General features: G+C 47.8%; 1 protein-coding gene and 1 long non-coding RNA gene across 6 annotated transcripts in view; one reads left to right on the top strand and one right to left on the bottom strand.

The window, feature by feature from the left end:
• The window catches only part of LOC139177092 (uncharacterized), a 167,220-nt gene extending 164,366 nt beyond the window's left edge, over positions 1-2,854 (top strand). The window contains exon 4 of the long non-coding RNA XR_011561515.1: positions 1,074-2,854. This is a non-coding gene — a long non-coding RNA (uncharacterized lncRNA). The remainder of the gene's footprint in view (positions 1-1,073) is intronic.
• Positions 1-23,175, bottom strand: part of ZFHX3 (zinc finger homeobox 3) — a 255,495-nt gene that overhangs the window by 7,129 nt on the left and 225,191 nt on the right. For all 5 annotated transcript variants that reach the window (XM_070770839.1, XM_070770840.1, XM_070770841.1 and 2 more), the window contains 4 exons: positions 19,416-19,549; positions 19,062-19,262; positions 9,488-9,590; positions 2,853-8,288 (listed from right to left, as the gene is read on the bottom strand). In XM_070770839.1, coding sequence (XP_070626940.1) covers positions 2,853-8,288; positions 9,488-9,590; positions 19,062-19,262; positions 19,416-19,549 — 5,874 coding nt within the window. The remainder of the gene's footprint in view (positions 1-2,852; positions 8,289-9,487; positions 9,591-19,061; positions 19,263-19,415; positions 19,550-23,175) is intronic.

The raw sequence follows: 23,175 nt of genomic DNA, 5'->3' as shown, positions 1-23,175 counted from the left end.
TCCCTGACCCTTAGTCATCTCCTGGTTTGACTCTTCTGTTCCAGGGTGATGGAAGGCTGCTGCTGGTTCATGTAGACTAGCGAAGTGCTGGAGGACAGCACTGACCACATCCCAGACACTAGGCAGCAGGCATCCCTTCTCTTCATCTGGACCACCTTCAGCAAGAAAGTTGGGGCGGGGGGTTCCAAAGAAGTCACTGTTTTCATGAGAGTAAACATTCCCGAAGGCCAGACCCAGGTGAAGACAATGTTGATTTCTGGCTCCAGTGGTATACAGTTCCCTGGGCTATCACACTGCATTAAAAACCCTCAAATTTCAGGTGAGGAGAACAAGGTTGCCTCCAGTTACCACGCAGAAAAAACATGCATTAACTTCAGGATAGCGAGGAGGATGCTTCCCTCAGCATCACATGACATCATTAACTGACACTTCTAAAATTACAGAAAGGGACAGCTGAGATTAAGTCATCCAGTTTCCTGAATGCAGTTAAGGGACCAAAATCAGAGGAGAAGATGTGTCTCACTAGAAAAACCCAGTAAAGGTTAGTTAATTAAGGTAGCACAAATAAGGCAGGGACAGACCAGATAATGAATTCTACACTTGGGACATGGCTCTGTCTACTTCGAGGCAACACACTTGCTCTAGGTTTTAGGTTGGAGCTGCAGCCAGAGCCAGGTGCTCAGCACGGCAGAGAAGAAATGCCTCCTGATGGCCCCGTCCCTATGGCATCAGGCTCCCAGAGAAGAAGTGATAGGACAAAAGAGAGTCAATTTTAAGGAACATGTACTGAACCTCTGCTATTTACCAGGCTCTGCACTAGGCATGTTCACTCAGTAAAGTAGCTCAGCACATTCTCAAAATAATCCTGTGGCTTTTCTCATCTGTAAGGTCAGAACCAAACAAGCCACTTCACCCCCCTGAGGCTGAGTCACGCACTCCTGGAGTGGCTGAGTCCACTCCTGACTCGGTGTGGACACATCTGCCATGTGATGCTTGGGTGTGGGGAGGAAATGGAAGGTCATGGAAGGAGCTTACCATTGGGCCTGACATACTCCTTTCTTTCCTAATTCCAGATGCAGTACTCCTGGGAGCTGTGGTTCAGTCGGTGGTGGTAACTGGGGCATGCCTGGCTGCCTTGAATGATTAAGAGCATATCTTCCTACCTGGAGTCCACTGTAAGTGATCAGAACCTGAGGAGCACTAAGCATATACCCGTTGACTGACTGTCTCCTACTGGGTGCTGTGGAAGGAGTACAGTACATAGCACTGGGAGCCTGGAGGCCTGGGCGGGAGCTCTGGCTCCTGCCCTAGCTTGCTGAATGGTCTTGACCTCTCTGGGCCTCAGTTTTCTCATCTGTAAAACAAGGGGAACAGATCAGACATTCTAATTCTTTCTCATTACTATGAAATGTTGGGCCTTCCCAAGCCCCTCTGCCAAGGTCCCAGGCTGCGGGAGTAGTTCAGTACTCAGCCACTTCCCATCGCCTGTTTCCTGCCGACTCTATCTAGCTGACTCTTATCATCCTGTGACACTACTTGTCAACACAGGTAAGCAGCAACTTCTACATCTGAATGCTTTCTTCTCTTAGGATAAGAAAGTGGGATCAGGAATGAGGTAGCTTCATGTCCTGTAAAACCACTGCCAAAATTATAAACTTGTATTTAATTCAACCAGAAAGCAGGGCCGCTCTGGGAAGCAGCTGAACCACTAGAGCCCCTGGGAACTGGGACATTCTGAAGGAGGCACACTGAGGGTCTCTGCTTTGGTGAATGTGCACTGGTCAATACAGGCTGTGGGGGACTTACTAACTCATGCTAAGCCTCACAGGATCCTAGAGGTGAGGGTCCTGTTTAGGAAAGACAGCTGGATCCAGAGAAGACAGGTGAGGAATGAGGAGGAGGAGGAATAAGAGAGGCACACAGGAAGAACTGTGGAACTCCCTATGAGGTAGAAAAATGAGTACCAAGTATGTGACTCTGCATTAGAAAGGGAAATGGGCAGAAGGAAATGAAGAGGTGATTGAACACCCCTAAAAATAAACATTTTCAGTTTAGACAACTATAAAACACATCGTAATTCAGAACCACGTTGCCCGATTCAAGTTCCTGGTCAGTGCATTCCAGTATAGAGGTAGTCCAATTAGAAACTAGAGGGCGGTCCAGTGGTTAAGACTCCATGCTTCCACTGCAGGGCGTGTGGGTTCAGTCCCTAGACAGGGAAGTACGATCCCACATGCCACATGGTGCAGCCAAAACCCCAAAGTAACACACCACTGTGTTTCTGACTGAAAGGGAACCCCAGAAGTAAGCCTCCACCTTGTGAGAGCTACTTCCTGGTAGCATCTCTCCTGCCAGAGCAGGTCTCTGAAACAGGAGGCGGGACCTCAGGGGACAGCAAACAGTTTATTTAAATTCTCTTGAATCTGTTTCCAGAGGGCACAACCCAGAATTAGCTAGGATGTTCAAATGTTTTATATTTTCAATAGATTTCTAGATGCGATCTGCATTTCCACAAAAACTGAATGGAAGGGTCCATAATGGAAACTGCTGTCTCAAAACACCCCAGGATCTAGTACACCAGAACCCTCCAGTTCATGCCCACAGCATACACCCTGGTCTGTGCTGAACACCAGGCAGGAGTATGGTTTCAGGAGATCATTCCAACTCCAGGGTCCCCATTCTTAGAAGTGGAAGGGTCATGTACATCACAGCTCTAGGGAGACTCAGTGGAAGGGACCTGAAATTCTGTTGCAGTTAGAGAACTAGGAATGTGGAGCCTCCCACCTGCCCAGCACTCAGGTTTTGTGTGGTGGCTCTTTACTACTGGGAGAATCATTGAGAGCAGAACCCACCTGTGTTGGATGGAGTGAAGCCTGGCAGGGAGGGGCTGTTGAGGCCAGGGAGCAACACAGGAGGAATGCCCTGGAGCGCCGGGTATGCTGTAGGAAGGTTGAGAGCCTGCAGAGGGGCGTTGTCGAACATCCCTTGCTGCTGAGCTGCCAGTCCAAGGACCTCATTGGCCTTTTTAATCCGGTCCAGCTCTTGTTGAGCCATCAGCTGACGTACAGTGGCTGGGTCAAAGTATTCTTTCTCCTTGTCTAGCTGGCTTCCAATGGTGTCTTTAACTTTGGAGATATGCTGTTGGGAAAAGATATGGTCACGTACAGACAGCCGAGCACTGTACTTGATGCCACACAAAGTGCACTCTGTTTTGGGTCCCTCGTAACTCGTTTGGTTTATACCAAAATGCTTGGCCATGCTTAACTTGGACTTCTTTTCTTTTGCCCGGGCATTCTGGAACCAGACCTGAACAACTCTCTTTGGCAGTCCAATGTCATTGCCCAGGACTTCACACTCCAGCATGGTGGGTGTCCGGTAGTCATTGAAGCATGACTTGAGGACCTTCAGCTGCAGATTGGTCATTTGAGTGCGAAAACGTTTCTGCCCGGGCCGATCCCCACTGTCTCCAGATTTGCCTGCTGACCCACTCACACCAGGGCTTGGAGAGCAGGGGTCTGCAAGGCTTGAGGTTTCACTGTAGTCCACGGTACCTTCATTGTCATATTCCTTGCTATAAAAGCTGGGAGCTGGGCTGACCAGGCCAGATGACAACCGATCTTCATACTCAGACATTGCCATCATGGCCGCTTTGGTCAACCCTTCACTGGGCGCAGAAGAGGATTTGGTTTCAGTTGCTATTCCCGTTGCACTATCGTTATCTGCATTGCCCTCGTCTCCAGTAGTGGTATCTGTGATCGCTGTGTTGACTGAGGAACAGTCATCGTTGTCCAGCTTAGTCTGGTCAAAGTTTAGATTAACTGAGGACATGGAGGGGCTTTCAAAATCTTCCATGCCTTCCACCTTGATGGAAGAAGGGCTCAGAAGAGTCCTGGGAGACAACTCCATGGTTTTGCTCACAGGTGAGAGGGGAACACCTTGGCCATCACTACTGCTTGGGGGTAGGTGGGAAAAGCTAGTTCCATCAAAAATATCTCCCTTCATCTGCAGTCCCCCATCACAGTCTAAGAGCATTGCAGACAGAGTTAGGTTGTAGCCAGCTCTCTTGGCTTCATGCCAATGACGGGACCGGATATGAGCTTCCAGGGCCGTCTTGGCTTTGAAGAGTGCTCTGCAGAAAGGGCACCTCCTATGGGCCTGCGCTGGGCCCACCGCCCGGAACTGTCCTTTCCTTTCCCGGGCCCGGGTGTTCTGAAACCAGACTTGGACTACACGTTTCTTCAAGCCCACCTCATGCGCGATGTGATCCAACATCTTTCGAGTTGGATTGGAGTCCAAGAGATACTTTTGGTAGAGAATTTCTAGCTGTTCTGGCGTGATAGTTGTCCTCAGACGCTTGTCTCTCTGAGGTTCTTCTCCCCCCGTCCCACTGTCGTTTTCTCCAGGGCTTGCACTGGCCTTTTCCTCCAGCTTCCTCTTCAGAGTGTTCATCGTGGAGGTGGGAGTTGAAGGGGAAGTGGCTGAGCTTGCGGGAATCTGAGGTATGGCCCCAGAGAGCAGCTGGCTTGCCAGCAGTGGGTTACTAGGGTCAAACAGCATAAAAGGCATATCCAGTGACCTGTCCAAGAACTGGGGGTGGATGAACTGGTTCTGTGCACTCAGGAAGTGAAGCTGCTGATGCTCCTGCCAGTGCTCAAATGATGGGAAGGCCAACTTGCACTGATCACACTGGTAGGGGATTAGCTGAGGAGGTAGGTTGGCCAGCGGCTGAGGAGTTGACGTATGGAGGGGCTTGAGGGGCAGGTGGGAGAGCTGGGAGGGGCTGGGGCTTGACTGGGGCAAGGGGCACTGAGGTGGGGGCGCTTGTGGAGGAGGCTGCGTCGGTACCGGCGCGGGGGACGTCAGCTGTGGGAGCTTCTGCTGGGCAGTGCTCATCTTCTGCTCGGGCTGGTCTTGCTGCTGCAGCTCTGCCTTTGGTTGTCCTTGCTTATCTTGGGTTTGGTTCGGCTGTGCACTGGGAGGTTCAGCCTGCTTTGGTTTTTCATCACTCACCTCTGGTTTTGCACTGAAGGTGGCCAGCTCATCAGCCTCTGATGGAAGCTGCAAGAACGCAGAGGATGCTGTACTGGCTGCAGGTGCTGGGGTGCTGTAAGCCTGGGAGGGCATTGGGGTGCTACAGGAGGAACTGGTGGGTGTCAGGATTTCCATGGCATCCATGGAGTCCTCATTCTGGCTGTCATCCTGCCCTTCCTCGTCCTCATCCTTGTAACACAGCTTCTTCTGGTGCTTGATGAGATCGAAGATGCGCTGGAACACCAGGCTGCACTTCTTGCACTGGTAGTTCAAGTTGCTCGTTCGAATATACCTATCGTTTGTAAGCTCACGCCGCTCTCCATCTTTGCCCTCTCCCTGATTCTCATAATTTTTCCTGGCCTTCTGTCGAGCGTTTTGAAACCAGACCACTATGACTCGGGTTGGAAGGTTCAGTAAATTAGAGAGTTGCTCAAATTCATCGTCCTTTGGGTAAGCGTTGGCATCAAAGAAGTCCTGCAGGACCCTCAGCTGATAGTCGGTAAACCTTGTTCTCGAAGACCTCTTGCTCCCCCAGTACTCCTGCTTCTGAGGTTCTGGCGAAGGGGGCCGAGAGTCAATCTTGAGCTCCTCCAGGCTGGTGATGGGAGGATTGCTGAAGTTGTAAGGGGAGTCCTTGTTCCGCTGCCGCTCTTTGAAGAGTGTGTTTCTGAACCAGTGCTTGATCACTTTCTGGGGCAACCCAGACTTGTCTGCCATCTCTTTGATCTGCTCTTCACTGGGGGAGTTGTTAATGTCAAAATACTGCCGCAGGACTCGGAGCTGGTCATCCGTGATCCTCGTACGAGGCCGCTTATTCTGCTGCTGGAGCAGACTTGGATTGAGCTGATGCTGGTACAGCTGGGCCAGGTCCGCGGGCAGAGGCTCCACGGGTCCAAGCTGAGGGGGCAGCTGAGCCGGCAATGTCTGCAGCGGCATCGTCTGCATCATGAGTGGCGAGAAGATGGGCAGCTCCATGGGCATGGAGAGCTGGGTGAGTGGCACGGACGGCTGGGCTGGGGCAATCGTAGGTGAAGTGATGGGTGGGGCTGACGTGGGGATGGCCGGGGTGGATGCTGGCTGGGGCGGCGCTGCCGGCAGTGGGGGTGGAGGCGGGGGTGGAGGCGGGGGCGGTGGCTCGGGGGTCTGAGGCCTCAGGGGGTACAGCTTGTCGTAGTGCTCACGGTACTGTTTGGCAAATCTCTCTAGCTGTTTAAATGGAAAGTAATTTTGATGAACGTGCTCTTGATGACTCTTTAAAATCAAGATGTTAGAAAACAGCTTGCCGCAGGAGTCACACTCGAGCTTCTCTGGGTTCTCGCCCTGCTCCATCTTCCCATTCTTCTTCTGCACCTTCTGCTTGTTCTCGTTGTACTGGATGACCAGCTCAAAACCAAAGTTCTCCAGCAAGGCCTTGGTAGCATTCCCTCTGGCATCCGAGGCAATGCGTGGAGGGAGCATGGAGGGCTCAGAACTAACCCCTGGGGCCAGTTCTTTCTTCTCTTTGGCCTTCAAAGCATCGGGCAGTGATTCCTTTGGTCCCGAGTTGATCTCTCCCCCCTCGGCACCATCCCTCTCTCTCTGGCTTTCTTTCTCCTTCTCTTTGATGACCAATTTGTTTTTCTTTTCAGCGTGCTGGCTGGGCTGTAGGAGAGCAGGGTGACTCTGGGGCAGAGGGAGCTGGCTCTGCTGCTGCTGCTGCAGCATCTGCTGGTGGCCCTGCTGCGGGATCTGAACCTGGGCCTTCAGGTCTTCCAGCAGGCCTGGGCCCGTCCCAGTCAGCGTTAGAGCCCCACTGGTCACCGGCAAGCTCACCTCCGGGTTGAGCTGGAATTCGGCACTGGGGATGTAGAAGGGGAAGAGAAGATGCTGCTGTTGCTGCAGCTGGAGCAGGGTCTCGGTGGTCATGGGGAAGTGAGGCAGAAGGGTGGGGTTGAACAGCTGGGACTGGATCAGAGCTGCCTGCTGCTGCAGCTCCTGCTGCAGGTGAGCTTGAACTTGGGCCTGGGCCTGGGCCAGTGTCTGTGCTTGTTGTTGTTGTTGCTGCTGCTGCTGCTGCTGCCTGGATGCAATCATGTCTGCCAGCTTCTTCCGGTTGGCTTCCTTGGGCTCTGCAGGGGACACAATGTTGGCACTGATGGGATTCCCCAGGGGTGGCATTCCTACACTTTCAGCGGGCACTTGACTCAATAAGCTGGAGCTCGCAGCGATGCCAGCACTGCTCGGGTTGGTGGTGGTAAAGGTGTTACTGCCACTGGTGCTCACAGGACTCGGGGTGGAGGAGCTCAAGGGGGCTGTGCTGCTGCCCCCAGTGCCATTGCTGCTGCTGCTTGCCGCCTCCAGCTTGGCTGCCCGGGCCTTGGTCTGATGCAGCACAGAGCGCATATGGATCTCCAGGGTGGAACTCTGGCTGTAGGCCACATTGCAAGTGTTGCACTTAAAAGGTTTGTTGTCAGGGCTGCTGGTGGGTTCTGGCTGACCGGTGGCCGACTCTTGAAGGGCTCTCTTTAACTTGTGTAGGTGGGAGACAGAATTGTAGTGCACGAGCAGGATGTTCTTTTGAGTGAAAGATTCCTTGCAGACGGTGCACTTGTAAGGGCGAGAAGGGTCCAGGAATTTTTCCATGGTGAAGTTGGGGCCTTTGCGGAAAGGTAGGGCTCTCTTTGGCTCTGAGCCCGAGTCCTCTTGTACCGACCCAGAGTCACTGCCCGTCGGGCTCTGTTTATCCTCCAAGTCACTCTCTTCCTCCTTGTCTTCCTCCACGATTATGGTGTGGTCCTCGGCCAGGGTGGGGTCCCCCATTGCCAGGAGGTCCCCGTTGGCCAGAAGGCCACCATAAAGCTGCTGGATGTCAGCCTCACTCAACTCCAGGTGGCTTGTCTCAAGGTGTTTTTTCAGAGCCTGGAAAGTTCGGAAGCTACGCTGGCAAAGACAGCACATGGTGGCAGCTCTGATCACGTGGTACTGAGAGTGGAGCTGCAGCTTCTCCACCGTCTTGAAAGCCAGACTGCACTGGTTGCAGCGGTACTTGTACACATGGCGATCTGACACTGGCAGCTGAGGCCTCTTGGCGTGAACCTCGTTGAAGTGTGTCTGGAGGGTGGCGGAAGTTTTGAAAACCTGGTTGCACCCCTTCTTCCAGCACAGGAAGCCTGAGTCTTCTCTCACAGAGCCCGAGTCCACAGGAGAAGGTTTCAAATCTCCACTGTGTTCTGTGCTCACAGAGGGTAAGATGTTCTTTCCCAGATCCTCTGAGGTTTCTGTAAAGAAAATAGAAATCAAGCCCAATGATAAAGAGGGCTTCGAGCTGCCTACCTAACAGGGCCTCGTGATCACAGAATCTGATGATGAGGGAAATACCCAACCTGCAGACACACACTCTCCATGGAGCCCCACCCACCCAGAGAGCACATGCTATATGAGCAGATACACAGGAAGAAGAGGAAATACAGAGAGTCTCAACTCTTAGTAGGCCTATACCATCACACAAGTCTGTCTTTTAAACAATATTCGTTTCAGTTTCTCAAGAAATTAAAGGATACCCCTTTTACATGGATCTAAACTGTAGAATATGTGATTTAGTGCCCTGCTAAGATGTGGGGCATTTGTAAGGACTGCTGTCCGTTGTAACAAATTTTGGATATATTTCTTCGGCATTAAATTTCCTGTTACAGTGTGACTTCTGACTGTCCTCTCTATTCAATAAGCAATGAATGTTCAAGTGGCCAATTATGAAAATAAAATACATTAAAATTTTTTTCTACAATGAGATCATCACACCCATAAATATTCTGACCCTTTTTCAGGTCAGTGGTATACTGCCTAGTATGGAGACATCACAAGGGAGAAGGTGGGGCAGAGCTCTTCCCAACTTAGGTCTTAGCTGCTGACAAGATGTCAGTGATGAAGGAGAAACTCAAAAACAGAGGTCCCACCCATCGAGGACTCACCCCAGGGCACCACCAGCATCTATATCTACAACATCGTCCCTTCCAAATGCTCCTTTCTGCTGCCTCCTATGAGACAGTCCTGGAAGTCTCAGAGAAGAGTTCTGTGCAGATACAGCGCCTAGAAAGATACCTAATCCAGTGCCCTGAGATCACCTGTGTGCTCCACAAGTCCCTCATGTTTAAGTCCTCAGAGAGGGAATATGTAATGGCTTAAGATGGTAAGTTATGAGTGTACTGACTGAGTCTCTGGTCATTAACTTCCTCACTGTACAGTCTAAGGGGACATGTGTCCACCAGAACCTCACTGGTTCTCACCTGAGCTTTTCTCACTTCAAACCACATGAAGAGCAACAGATACCCACTAAGAGCCCGAGTATCCAGTGCTGACAACAGCGCCCCTCGTCCCTTGAAAAGGTACATCCAGCTTAGGAGTACAGTAAGGAATCTGCAGCACTCTTGCCCTATGAACGTTCTGTTTCTCTTCCCAAGGTCAAGAGTATGACACTAACCAGGTTGCTTTCCCGCCTCCTCCACACTGGAGCTCCCGTCTCGATCTGGAACAGCCGCTGGGAGGAACATGCTGCTGGGCATCACCATCTCAGGGGTGGTCACCTGAAGAGCAAGCGGCAGAGACATGAGGCAAGTCAAAAGGAGAGGAAAGAGATCCAAATAGGAAAATGTGTAGAAATTATTTAATAAGCAAAATTAGCCTTCACCAGTGTTAAGGCTGGAGGTGTCACTTTCCATAGCTCACTGAAGATTCATGTTTATTAGACAAAGCTCACATCAGTCAAAAGTGTTTCTACGGTTACATTCTGGACATAATTAGCAGTGCACACTTGAAGAATAATCTTATTATTAATATTTTTCCTTTATGCAGAATTTTGACTTTGATCACTGACAATGTTTTGTCATGGGCTGTGAAACTTCTTGTGCAACCAATTAGGTAGATAAGTTGAAAGGCCCACCTTAAGCTGCTGAAAACATAATAAGGGCCCTAATTAAATCATACCTAGTAAAGTACACTGTAATCTTGAAGCAGGGAGCATTGTAGTACTATTTTCAAAATGTATTCAGGCAAGAAGAGGAGGGGAATGAGCGAGAGAAAGGGTAAGAAGAAGAGAGGAGAACAAAGGGAAAGCTAAGGACATGCAGACACACTGGCAGATTTTCTAGGAAACAACATTGTGTAACCCTTTATAAACTGAGATCAAGTGCAAATGAGCATTTCTTATGACTCACTTCAGTCAAGATTTCTCCCAGGGTCTCTGCCTGAGGTACACAGCATTGGAGGGAACTTCCACCTGTGTGGTAGCCCAGAGGGTGTCCTGCCTCCTACAACAGGGCAGCCCCACCTTGGCCACGGCTATTGCTGCCCAATATTAGCAACCTGGGTCAAAAGAGCTACAATTTAAGGTCAGATTTTAGGGATTTATTTCTCCAGGCTGTCCTGCCATCTGGCCGGAAACTTGTCCAAAAACATTATCATTTGCCTTCCATTAATATGATAAGAAGTCCTCAGTATGCAACATAAGGCTAAAAGCCTCCTCATTTAAAAAGAAGCAGTGCCCCTTTGCCTGCTACAGGACAGCAAGGTAGTTGAGGATATGCCCAGATCAATCAGAAATCGTCCCGTTTGAATGCAGCCTGAGACATAAATTGACCCCGAGGTAACAGGAACAGAAACGTAGGCTAGTCACCACTAGCCTTTCTACAAGGCACCCAGCCCACGTGGAGACATTGTTTCCTCATCAAACATACCACTGAGATAGTATCTTCTCTTGCTATTGCAAAGACCGGAACATCTAGATTACTGTTCAAAATTAAATATTTAAAATAAATTTTACTATTTTTAATGGTTTGAGGATTCTGGCCTTGTTCAAAATCACTGCTGATGCATTCACTAGAATCATCAGTGGTAGGTTCCTCCTCAAGGGGAAACTCGGACAGCTGTCCCCATAAATACCAAAAAGGTAACTCCCCCTTACGTTTCAGGGTGTTAGGATAATCTCAGCAACCCAGATGCCCAAAGGTGCAAAAATTAAGCAACAGGCACTGTGGAGAAGGACTCTGAGGAGCCCCCTGTTTATGAACAGCAGGTGCATGGTAGGTGCACGTGAGTGACACAGAACCCCTCTTGCACAGACATTGCACCCTCACACAAAGCTTGCCAGCAGCTGGTTAAGGCTAGCTGTTGATGAATCGTTAGGAATGGAGCAGAGATTGCCAAACTCATTCCATCTATTTTCTTTTTAATAGAAAGCATTTCTGACCAGTGTGGTTGGGGAGTCCAGCGGGAATCCAAGAAGTGAAAGGTCACCGATTAATTTATAGTCCTCAACCAAGGGGGAGCACGAGGTTGGGGGCAAGATGGGGAGAAAGGGAAAGGAAAAAAAGACTCCCCACCACCACCTTTCTCAGTTGTAGCTGCATGATCAGTCCTTTCCTGGGATCTTTAGGAATTATGAAAAATGAATCATGAGAAATAAAAAAAAGCCCTACAGAGTAAAAAAGAATAAAATTATCTAACACCTCAGCTGCACATCATTATAGAAAACTGTGGGCTCTTTATACGCATTACAGTAAGGCAGACATCCCCTCTAACAGACTCAGTACGACGGATCAGTAATTGTTTTCATACACTTTAATTAGAAAAACTCAGATGGCTATGAATAATAATGGAAAAGAGAGACTTTTGCACTTGAAAGGTTGAAGTCAATCAAGTGTGAATGACGGCAAAAAAGAAAAAAAAAAAAAAAAAGACACCAATTCATCAGCCCTCTGTTGTCTCGCTGAGACTTTAATCATAATTCCTGATTGGGATTCAAGAAGGCAGTAAGCAGCGGTTCTTTGTCTGCCTTCACCTTCCATCAATTAACTCTCCCCGAAATATAATCATCAACCTCACATGCTCCTCTGCATCTTAATCTGGGCCTCCAAACCTGTAAGTCTTGCCCCATATATGTTTAAGTAATTACTTTTATCTACCTGCATCTTCTCATCTATAGTGTACCCAACCTCTCCCTGAAAGCAAACCAATGAAAAAGATTCAGCATATAAAATCTTAATGGACAAGAAGTTCCCAGGAGACTTGAGAGGAAGACTCCTGAAGGGAATCCTAAGGATCTAGAAATTCTGACGGGGTCTATCTGCCCATGTGTCTGAACAGAGAGATTGCAATGGAAGCCGCTTTGCTATGCAGGACACTGACAGACCCCATGTCAGCTCTTGGACGTTAAATGTTCTTGTGTCTGTGTCCACTCCTCTTTATCCTACCAGCTTCTCAACCCTGTCATTCACAGTTTCCACACTTTTTTGGTCAACAGCCAAAAGTACGGTCCTGCCAATGCCTCACTGAGGCGCTGTGCTCACAGAAGATGACGTAAGTTGGCCAAGGGCAGAGTTCCTTCAGCACCCCTTGTTTCCCAATCAGATATGGCGGCCATGCAGCCAGGCTGGAGGTCCCTGGGAAAGGCGGTCACTCACCAGTGCCAAGCACAGTTCTGTAAAGGCCTTCCTTTCACAAGGAGCATCAGAGCACACTGGCACGCGAAGGGACAAAACCTGCCCACAGTATAACCAGGCCCCACCCTCCCCCACCAAACGTGTCCAAGCCGCAGACCCCCCCAAGCACTGGATGCCACCATTACACACTCAGCCCCAGCACCCCCAACCATAGACTCAAATGCCGAACAAAGAGATTAAGGTTTGGCCAGACCACACTCAGTCCAAACACCTACTCGTGCCACATCAACATCCATGTAGATTGATTCTTCCAGTAACCTTACACTCATACACAATGAGTATGTTAAATTACATTCTCCCATACTTGACACTAATGTATAAATGGGACTTAAGACTGAAAACAGACGTCTGACTGAAAGTCCAAGTTTTTGAGGTAAGAAAGTTCAATCTGTTAGAGCCATGACTTCCTCAAAATTTGAGTCTCTCTTGATTGGTGGCAGTCTGGATAGCACATGCCTTCTTCCTGCCTCTCTGAGCCAAGTCAGGTATGCAGAGTTGATGGGAACACAGGAACAAAGTATCATCTGAGCAGCAATAGAACCTTTCAGAAAGGTAAACAGGTCTCACATAGAGTGAGAAATGGGGAGTTGTGCACTGATACTGGAAATCTTCAAGTTTCAGCAATTTTCATATATGACAATAGAAGTAGAAGCATTCTACTTCACGTGAAGAAAAATCTTCATGCTTAAGCAATTCCAGAACAACTCAGTTGATGAGAAGGGAGGGCCTCAAGTGATTCTGCTTGTCCATTCATTTGACCATCATTCACTAAACTTTGTACAAGGTCCCTATGCCACTTGCTTGTGAGACAGAGCGAGACCGGGTCCCTGGGCCCAAGAAGCTCACATCCAGAATAATTAACCTTTTAGATATCATAAACTCATTAGGAAATCTGATGAAAGTGGCAGGCTCCTAGAAAAAATACTTTCAAACAGACTATTGCAGATAATTTCAGGAAATCACAGGCTCCCTAGAGAGAAATTCCTGGACTCAAGTTAATTGCCCTTGAACTACTAGGAAAGGTGATATGGCTTTGTAAATACCTCCTGTTTGGTTCACCATTATTTAGGATTATGATTTAATGCCTTTCAAGTTTCTATGACATGAGTGGGCCTGAAAGCCTCAAGGACTCATCTTATAAAAGCCAGAGTCTTAGATATAGGCCTGGTCCCCACTGTGACATTCAGGAGGGGCTGCTGATGTTTACTCTTTCTCAGTGGAAGAAGCTGGATTATAAGGAGCCGCCACACTCTTTGCTTTCTTTGGGTCATGGATGTGAAATGGCCAAATACAACACCTTGAGCAACCAAGGGGTATATAAGTTTTGCTAAATTCTTAACGGGACTGTTCATGCAAGTTCATCCCTCAAGGCCACCCTGAGGTTAGATCAGTGCAACCAACAAGTTCCACATGCTGGCAAGCAAAGGTATCTTCTCAGACCCAAGTACTGCACCTCACTTCTCTGAGACTTTCATCCCCACAGCCTTGGCAGTGCTCACCTGAGTAGAGTTGCTTTCTGAAAGGCTCCCTATTCCAAGTGAAAGGACAGGTTTGCCAAAATTTAGACTCCCAAAGAGACTGAAATCCTTCACATTTCAGTAAAAAATAAACAGACTGAAGAGCCTCAGATGAAGGGAAAGAAAGAGGAAATGATGACAGAGGGAAAGACAGGACCTCAGACACAGGCCTTCCCAGCAGACCTGGCTAGTCTGTACACCTGGTGAATGAGGTATTGGTCCTATTCTTTAAAAGCCAATGCTTCTAGACCTTAGCATTTTAGCTAGTGGGGGATCTAGAGTTGATGGTGCCAGTGAGGGTCTAGCTGCTCACGTTCTCCTCTGACCTCAATGGCTGCCAGGATGCAGGAGCTGTCCACACGCCTGCAGCCAGCAAGCCAGGCACAGCTTGGCAGCAAAGCCTCAGAGTTTTTTTTTGTTTGTTTTTGTTTTTAACTACCTTCCAGTTGTGCTAGGTTGGGCGCTGGACCCTGGTGTCGAGAAGGCCATGTCTCTGTCTCGTTTCCCTTCTAAAATGTCATCTATGTGGCTCTTTTTTTTTTAACCTAAAAGCCATGAGGAAAAATTATAGAGCAATATTAACATTCATATGGGCCAGAAACAAATGTAGCCCTGAACCAGATTTTAAAAATCTAAGAATCAGAAAGAATGAAAAAAGGAGATAGGTAGAACAGGAAACACATGAACAGTTGTCTCTCTCTCACACACAGACACACACACACAGCAGAAGAGAGAGAGAAGAGAGCTGAGAAGGAGACTGAATTGGAGAGAAAAGCTTCATTAGACTCAGAGAGGCAAGCAGTGGCAGTATACCAAGGTCACTTCTAATTTAGACCATCTAATTGGCAAACAGGCTCCAAATGGCTATCATCTCACAGGACTTGGAATTAATGAAGCCCGATTATTTTCATTACCTTCCTCTGAGATGGAGACAAAGTGAGAGCTGGTGCCCAAGTGGGTGCCACAGCCTCAGGGCCAGTGGCCACCCGAGAGCCCTGATACAGGGGGGCCAAGCGGCCAGCCTGGTCTAGAGACTCAGATGTACGGGCACACGGGGAGCACAGAGAGAGATGCTGACCGAAAACATCACAGGAGTCAGACAGCTGTGGGGTGGGGTGAGGCGTAGGGGGTGGGAGCTGTGGAATTGCAGGCAGCGTGGGTCCAGGAGCTGTGAAGGGGAATCAGTGCATGTACAAAACATACAGGATAATTAGGAACTACTAAAGGGAACAAAGATGAAGGGCTAGAGAAAAAGGTGTTCCTGGCTGCTCCAGACTTAGCCCCATTCTCCGCCATGAGGTCACACTTTGCTAAGTGATGGAGGAACAAAGACAGTTTCCCTGTGTTAATGCTTTCAATCCCAGTGGTGTGTCCTGCCACTTAGAAGGACAGTGATTAGTTAGAATAATTCAGGACCACTGAAAATTATTGTAGGTGGTCTTTCCTATTCTCATTTAGGGGCTAGAAACCTGGCCCCCTTGCCCTCAACCCTCCTCCCCTAGAAAAGTGAGCAAAAAGAGGTGGCACAAGCAGTGGCTCCTTTACCCCCATCACTGACTCAGACTCTCGACCTTCCCTGTCACTAGGTGAGAGTGCTGTATGACTGGCGTTGGGGGCCAGCCGCTCAGTGGGGCCTGGAGGGGCACTGGTCTCACTGCCTTAAGCTTTATGCATTTCCTTCTTTCTTACCATGTGTGTAAAGACAAGCTTCAGAGCTCTGTTTCCCACAGGCCCAGCAGAATGAACTGCTGTGGGTGCAGTTTCCATAGCAGAGGGCCAGAGCTGCAATTGTTCCCAGTGGAGAATATTTTTCAAGCCCCTTCATCGGTAAAAAGAAGGGGGCCCATGGAGGACACAGATATGAGATGCAGAGCATAAGCAAGCAGCTGTTACCATAGCAACAGACATATTAGACACTGCAGGTTCCTGAAAGCTGTCTGATAAGGTATTATTAAATGAAGCCTCCTCAAAACACTCTCCATTTACAACTGAACGGAAAGACATTGTATAGAAAGTAATCTATTTCCATTTATCAAGGTGGAATTTACTTTTAGAGAGACTGAAACCCAATTCAAGCCAGATCCTGAGACCTTGGGCCCAGACAGCAAAAAATATTTACCAGAATTTACAGCTTCAGATACCATGGACACACCCCCCATCTGCCAGGAGGTGTCTGTTTGGTAGATTTTGCCAGGTTTTCCTAGTCTGAACCAAAGGCAGTGCATTCAGTCAAACCATCTGGCAAGGAAGAAGATTCACTCCTCTCACTGCCATTCATCCGGGCCACTCAAAGATAAAGCAGACATAACTTTTCTCCTCTGGGAGGATGAATGACTGGACATTGACCGTTCCTTAATGATACAGTTTAGAAAATGGAGCTCTGATTTGAGAGGCATATCTCATCATGCTGTTTTCAGAGTTTCCTGCTCTAGATGGCCAGGAACAAACAGATACACCATCAAAAAGTCTAACCAATACTTCCCCTTGGACAGTTTTCTAATAAAATTGCCATAAAAATAGCCTCCAGGGGCATGATTTTAACCACAGGTTCACTATAAACAGTTGTAAAACAATTTCAAAATTTCATTTTAACACCATACTTTTCAGAGGGAGGACAGTGGCAGCTACTTAATTGTTAGGGTCAAGACCAAGATGAGCAGTCCAGCCCTCAAATAGGGTGCCTGGGTTCACCCCAAAGTATGGCCACAAACTCCCCTCCAACCTTGGCTACTTGTCTTTTTCTTGCTGATCCTGATAAAGGATGGAGATGGAACTGCTTTCTTTAGCTTGACACAACACATCCTCATGACTTAAGAAACCAGTTCAACCGACAGCCATGCAGTGACTCCATCTTCATGCAAAGAGAGGGCATCAAACTGACCTTACAGACACCTTTAGTCAAATGTAAAACCCTTACATGATTACAGTTCCCACAAGTTTCAACTTTATTTCTGAATCCATTAACTGTCTCCCGTTGCTAGCAAATGAACTTCCTTATAGTCAGCACATTTCCCACAATTTACACACTTTTTCAGAAATGTCTAGAAAACACCTCCATTGTGTGCTGTGGGAAAATGAGGTAGGTTTACAGGGGTTTCTGAACAGGTGCCAAGCACAGCCCCTTTAGGGAGCGCATTTCTCCTACACAATTATGTTCTTGGGGAGTTTTCTCAAACAGGGATTATTAACCTGGCTCCATGGGTGAACTGTGGGTATCCTTATGCTCCCTGGCATTATACACACAATTTTGTACATGTAGGGATGTACCTGGTGGTCCCGTGGCTAAGTCTTATTGCTCCCGATGCAGGCGGCCTGGGTTTGATCCCTTGTCAGGGAACTAGATCCCACAAGCCACAAATAAGAGTTTGCATGTCGCGACTAAAGATCGCACATGCTACTCTGAAGACTGAAGATCCTCCTGCAGCTAAGACCCAGTGCAGCCAAGTAAATTTTTTTTTTTTTTTTGGTACATGCAGAATACTTGAAAGAGTTCTTAATAACGGATGTCAAACTAGCATGCATAGAATACCCAGTAAGGCTACTGAATCATATTTACCAGTCTCCCCCAAAAAGGATTTGAGAATCACTGCTTGAGTAACACCTCCTAAATTCTTAGGAATTTAGTACCCAAGCAAACACAGCAGTAACATCCTGTTGTTAAATGAAGACTCAAATGACCACCAGACTTGCTACCTTGTACCACACTGTTGCTGTTATAAAAGAACTAATATGACAAACAATGGCTATAGAGATAAAATTTATATACTGGCCCTTAAGAATATATAAATGAAACACTGTCTAATGTAAACCAATCATACAGATTACTACAGGCTCATATTTCCTAGACCAATGTGATATCAAACAGGAAAAATAATCACCAGAGCCAAAGAACAATGTATTGAAAATGCCTCCCTCCTCACATCTCTTCCTGCTTCTTTAGGCTCCCACAGTTCCAGGTCAGCTGTGGGAAGTCCTGGGTTGGCCAAAAAGTCCATTCAGCTAGGAAATATGTTGTTCATTAGTTTTTGGTGAAAATGGGAAAATGTGTCTTTTATTTTTACTTAGACCCAAATGAACTTTTTGGCCAACCCAGTATGACAGCCTGAGGAAAATCCCAAGGCTGGAGAGAATTCCCAGGAAACTCGTAACATAGAAACCCACCATCCACAAAAGTAAGTTTCCACTTACAGAGAATCTTTCAACATGTTCACCAATCTATTTGAAAATACCCATGGAAAGTTACACTTGCAGCACAGAGGTCACCGTAGTTTCTCATTGGCTGCTAAAGTTCCCCTGACGCAGCACCGAATGTATATTCCTCATGACGAAACATCACTTAGGACATACATTAGTATCACCTGCAGTATTTTGAAAAGTTTTCACATTATATTTAAGTCTTTGTACTAATCTTTGGGGCCATGTTTACAGTGGCCACTTAGAGACATGCCCCACAAGTACAGCAACTTCATGTTCAAAATGCAAAGCCCTTGTTCATGATTCAACACGTGCTACCCAAATGAGCATCTTCCTGCCTTGAGAACGAAAGCATCCACCCAAGGGACTCCCCTGTCACGGGGCTGCATTCCTAGAGTGGGAGAATCTGGGGTCAAATCTCAACTTTGCCACCTAAAAGTGGCATCACAGCAATGAACTTCTCTGAGCCATAATGTAAACGTGTCAAGCCTTTTTTTAAATAGAGTGGCTGTGAGGATGAAATGAAACATAATGAATCTGAGAACAACCTAGAATATGACTTGCTCAGTAAAGGCCTGGAGAACCTGAATGACAACTTGCAGTTAACTCCCTGCAGGCCTCTGCATCTGGAGGGGAGAGGATGATGAGGAATGCTGAGAAACACAGAGCCCTTTGGGTCACCATCATGCCAAGACTAAGGTTGACAGTGGTCATAGGACCATCTTTGACATTTCCAACTCTGTCCTGCCTCTGGCGTCCAGCAGCACAGCCTCCTGCCCATATCACAGTGCCACCCTTGACCCCTGGGGAGAGAAGAGCCCTGAGGAGCTGCTCCCGGCCGCCTTACCGTCATGATGAGCTTCTCCACACAGTCGGGCGCCACGCTGTGCAGGTGGGTGAGGTGCAGCTGGAGGTGGATCTTGTTGTTGAGCATGTCCTGGCAGAGGGGGCAGCGGAGCATGGGCTGCACCGAGTGCTGCGTCATGGCGTGCACGCGCAGCCGGTTGACGTCGGCATTGCTGTACTTGCAGTAGGGACACTGGTACATCTGTGGGGGACACAGCCACCCCGCCGGTTGACTCTTCAGTTCCCATGGCAACAGTGTCTGTCCCATGCCCATCCACTCAAGACTTCACTCCCCATCCCACTCCCCCCAGGTAACTGAAATACTCTCCCACAGCACAGCCCCTCCGGGCCTCACCTGCTCCGGCTTGGTCTCCTCTGATGTTTTTGGTCGCTTTGAAGAAAGAGGGGACTCCGAGCTACCTGGGAAGGAGATGCGTTTGGAGGTTGCGGGAGAATCTGTCAGCTCCTTCTCTGCTTGGCTTGATGATGCTGGAAGGAAAAGCAGAAGATGTAATCCAGCAGCCAGGCCAGGCCAGCTCCCAGAGGGTGCGTGCTGGGTGAGAGTCAACATTCATTCATAGCTCAGGGTGTTTGTGAAACACCCAAGTTAAAGGAGGATGAGCATCTGGATGGGTTTATCAGGCACAGTGGGAAAGAAGCAGGCATTGGTTTCTGTTGCCTATGAATTTCTGTCACTACACAACTTTAACAACTGAACACCAAGGAAAAAAGGTGAAGAAATGGACTAAAAAGCTCTGAGTTGGATAAACCTACATTCAGTCTGTTCTGACCCCCCTCCCCGCCGATCAAGACACAACCTGCTGGCTCATGAGGGTGGCTGGGGAAGTCTCACCAACTGCTCTGCCAAACACGAGTCAACCCAAGAACCAGACAGACTTTCATAGATGTAATCAATGGTATGCTCCCAACTTTATTGTCACAGCTCTTGAAATCAAAGGAGACCTGATCAATGTGAACCAAAGCTTGATTTTTTGCATGTATGTGTTCACATGCAAAAAATCAAGCTTTGGTTCAGCAACTTGCTTTTGGCGGGGAGACGTAACTTAAGAGTGGAACTAGGCAGGGCATAAATCCAACTTATAAACAAGCCAGTGCTCCAGACACAAGAATTTACTCAGAGTGGGTGGTTCAGAGAGAGAGTTTCCTATCTGCTTGCCCAGACCATGCCCTCTCACCCCCATGTCACCAAAAAGACAAAACTCTGACGAGGGAGGAGGACCACCTGAGGCTTAAGCAGCAAACAGTGGGCACAGAGCAGTGGCGGAAGGAGTTCTCTGAGTCACGGAAAGAGACCTGCAAGATCTGGATGAGAAAACAGTTGGGCTAACAAGGTTTAACCAGGATAAATAAGCAGAGCTCCTCTGGCATAAACACAAATCCTCAAGTGGTCAGATCTGGTTATTCCGAAACCTGGTCAGTAGCTTAAGGCTGGCCTTCTCACTTGCTTTGGATGGGGAACTCCATTTTTCAGAATCTCATTACAAGAGGCAAGAAGAAAAATCCTAAAAATGGTAGCGAGACAAGACATACCCACTGTGCTCTGCCCTCACTGAAAAATCATTTGACTCCATGTAGAGGTCATTGGTATGGAAAGCCTCATTTCTACTCTTCAGTCAGACTGCTTTCTGTCTCATCCAGTCTAGTTACCCAGCACGTGTTTCCAGCTTTGAGATTTGTTCTGATGTGGATACACAAGATGCTGTCATTACAGATGTGTGCTTTAATAAACAGTTGTAAAAAATCAATTTTGTTCATTAAAATCATAAGGCCACACAATAATTTTGAGGGAAAAAAAAGTGAAATGCAGGAAATATTCCAGGAAGTGGATGCTCTTCCCAGAATGCACATCTTGTGACCTTTAACCCCAGTATCTTGGTAACCTGGTCTACATAAGTTTGTAGAACATCTATTATTTAAAAAGTACAAGGACAAGCATATTACATACAGACCCCTCCTCCTCCCAACACACACATTCATAACAGTACTTTAATCTGTCTCGAATCGACTTCAAACCCATTTTGCTCTTAATGGGAGTTATTCATTTTCACTTGAAAGGTAATACATGACGGCTGGATATTTAATGTGATGGACTGGCTGCCGATTAACTAGGTGCTGTAACATTCTAGTCTGGTTCCCCCATGGCCCACTTCCCATTTCCCAGACTCCCTCAGACCTGATCCCTCGAAACCCTGTGTCACGGGTTTTAGACCTCTGAGTATGATGGGCTGCTGCCTGCACACTCCCACAATAAGAGTCTTTAATTAATGTTTCAAGGACTTGAGATCTTCCTTTCCCCAGAAGATTCCTTAATCTCCATCATTTTTCATTTTTGCTTATTGGTTGTCTTCCATGTGTTAGCTCTTCAAATTCCTCCTAAAGATGGGGTGGCGGTGGTGGAGGCATTAGGTGATAGCTACTTCAGATGCCTGTTTGTTAGAGCCATCCTCTACCTTGCTCACTTCCAGCCCCAGTCTGTAGGATTCAGGGCTTACAGTTAGGAAGGAGCTGCCATATGGCTCTCCCTTCCTCTAGGGGTGAGCCAGGATACAGAATTCTCCTCTCAACACCCATCTCCATCTTTTTAGTTAGTCTGCCTGACCTGAAACAACACTTGCTTTTAAAGGACCATGATGCCACCTTGTCAGTGCCCTCCATCTATGCTACCCACCCCCCTGCCCTGCCCAGAATGACTGTCAACCCTGCAGTTGACGGGCAGTGTGGGTGAACAAGTCGGAGGCTGAGGCTCCAGACTCGTCTCACTCACTGAAAAAAGCAAACCCAGCGCAGCCCAGTGCAGCACTAGTTTCCTCATACGACGAGGGGCCCATCCTCTGCCTCCAGTGCCGAACGCGTGATGATTGTGAAGAGGCTGCAGAGATGAGAATTCTGGTTTCAGAAGCCACTCTTCTTTTCCCTGGATGAAGAGGGGCACTTTTATCATCCTCCCCCAAACCGGCCCTGTCACCGCCATACTCTCATATTGCTCTGGAATTCTAAAGGCTTCCTTTGTATGCTCAAGCTAAGGAGTCCTTCTAAAGTGTTTTTAAAAAATAAAATCAGCACTCACGCACTCATTCCTCTTTCTCTGGAGCAGCACAGCAGCCCTGCTCTAATGCGAAACCCTGCATCCACCGGTGTAAACACTCCAGGGCTCATCGCACTTCTCTCTGGGGCAAGCTGCATTTTTATTAGATCAGATTTGTGTAGAGGTGGACGTTAGCCACCTAGGCTTCTTTAAAGATAAAGCCATGCCTTTATCATATCAGAGTCTGTTAACACCCAGTTACAATTCCATTGTGCCTCCCTGGGTGATGTGGGGACTGCTCCAAAGAGTTAGGTTAACGAGGCTGACAGGCCTCCTCCTAGCCTGACCCCAGACATTAAAATGTCAGTCCCTATCAAACATGGTGCCAAAGCCTTTATAAAATTTCTGTAGATGGGCAAACAGCTATGCAAGTTCTCCATCAGTAGGCTGGAACAGGATTTACTCCTGGCCATGACAGTCTAACCTTTTCTCAAGCTGCTTCTCTCTGATCAACTTCTCAAGGGCCAGAGTCCTAAAGTCAGTTCCTACTTCAGTTCTGTCCCTAGCATACATTGTAGGCCATCAGTAAATGAGGTAGTACAGACACCAAAAGGGAAAGCAATGTGGTTTGAAGACTTTCTACAAGTCTAACTTAAATTCTAAGAGATGTCACAAGTCTAGAAAACATTTTATTTGTTAAAAAATTAGTCGTCACTTGAAGGCCACTCTGACACCACAGCAGTAAAATACAAATATGCATCCAGAGACAAGCCATAATTTTAAACAGTGCCTGGAACCACTGGTTTATACTGGTCACAGCTTGAAGGGTTACAACCTATAGTGGCTTCTTCAATGAAGACAAACTGAACAGGAGTGGATGTTAGCCACCTGTTCAGTTAGCCAAACTGAACAATCTAGATCTTTTACCAAAAGTCATGGTTAAGTAAACCATGGGACAGCCTCTTCACTATTAGATGAGGTTACGTATGATAGCTGTGCAGCAATGTGGAAAAGTCCTTGAGAATGTTAATCTGAAGGAACAAAAAAGATAAAATGTGCATTATACCAT

Source organism: Bos indicus, chromosome 18 (genome assembly GCF_029378745.1).
Source record: "Bos indicus isolate NIAB-ARS_2022 breed Sahiwal x Tharparkar chromosome 18, NIAB-ARS_B.indTharparkar_mat_pri_1.0, whole genome shotgun sequence".
NCBI classification, from domain to species: Eukaryota; Metazoa; Chordata; class Mammalia; order Artiodactyla; family Bovidae; genus Bos; species Bos indicus.
This window is presented reverse-complemented; position numbering and strand designations above follow the sequence as displayed.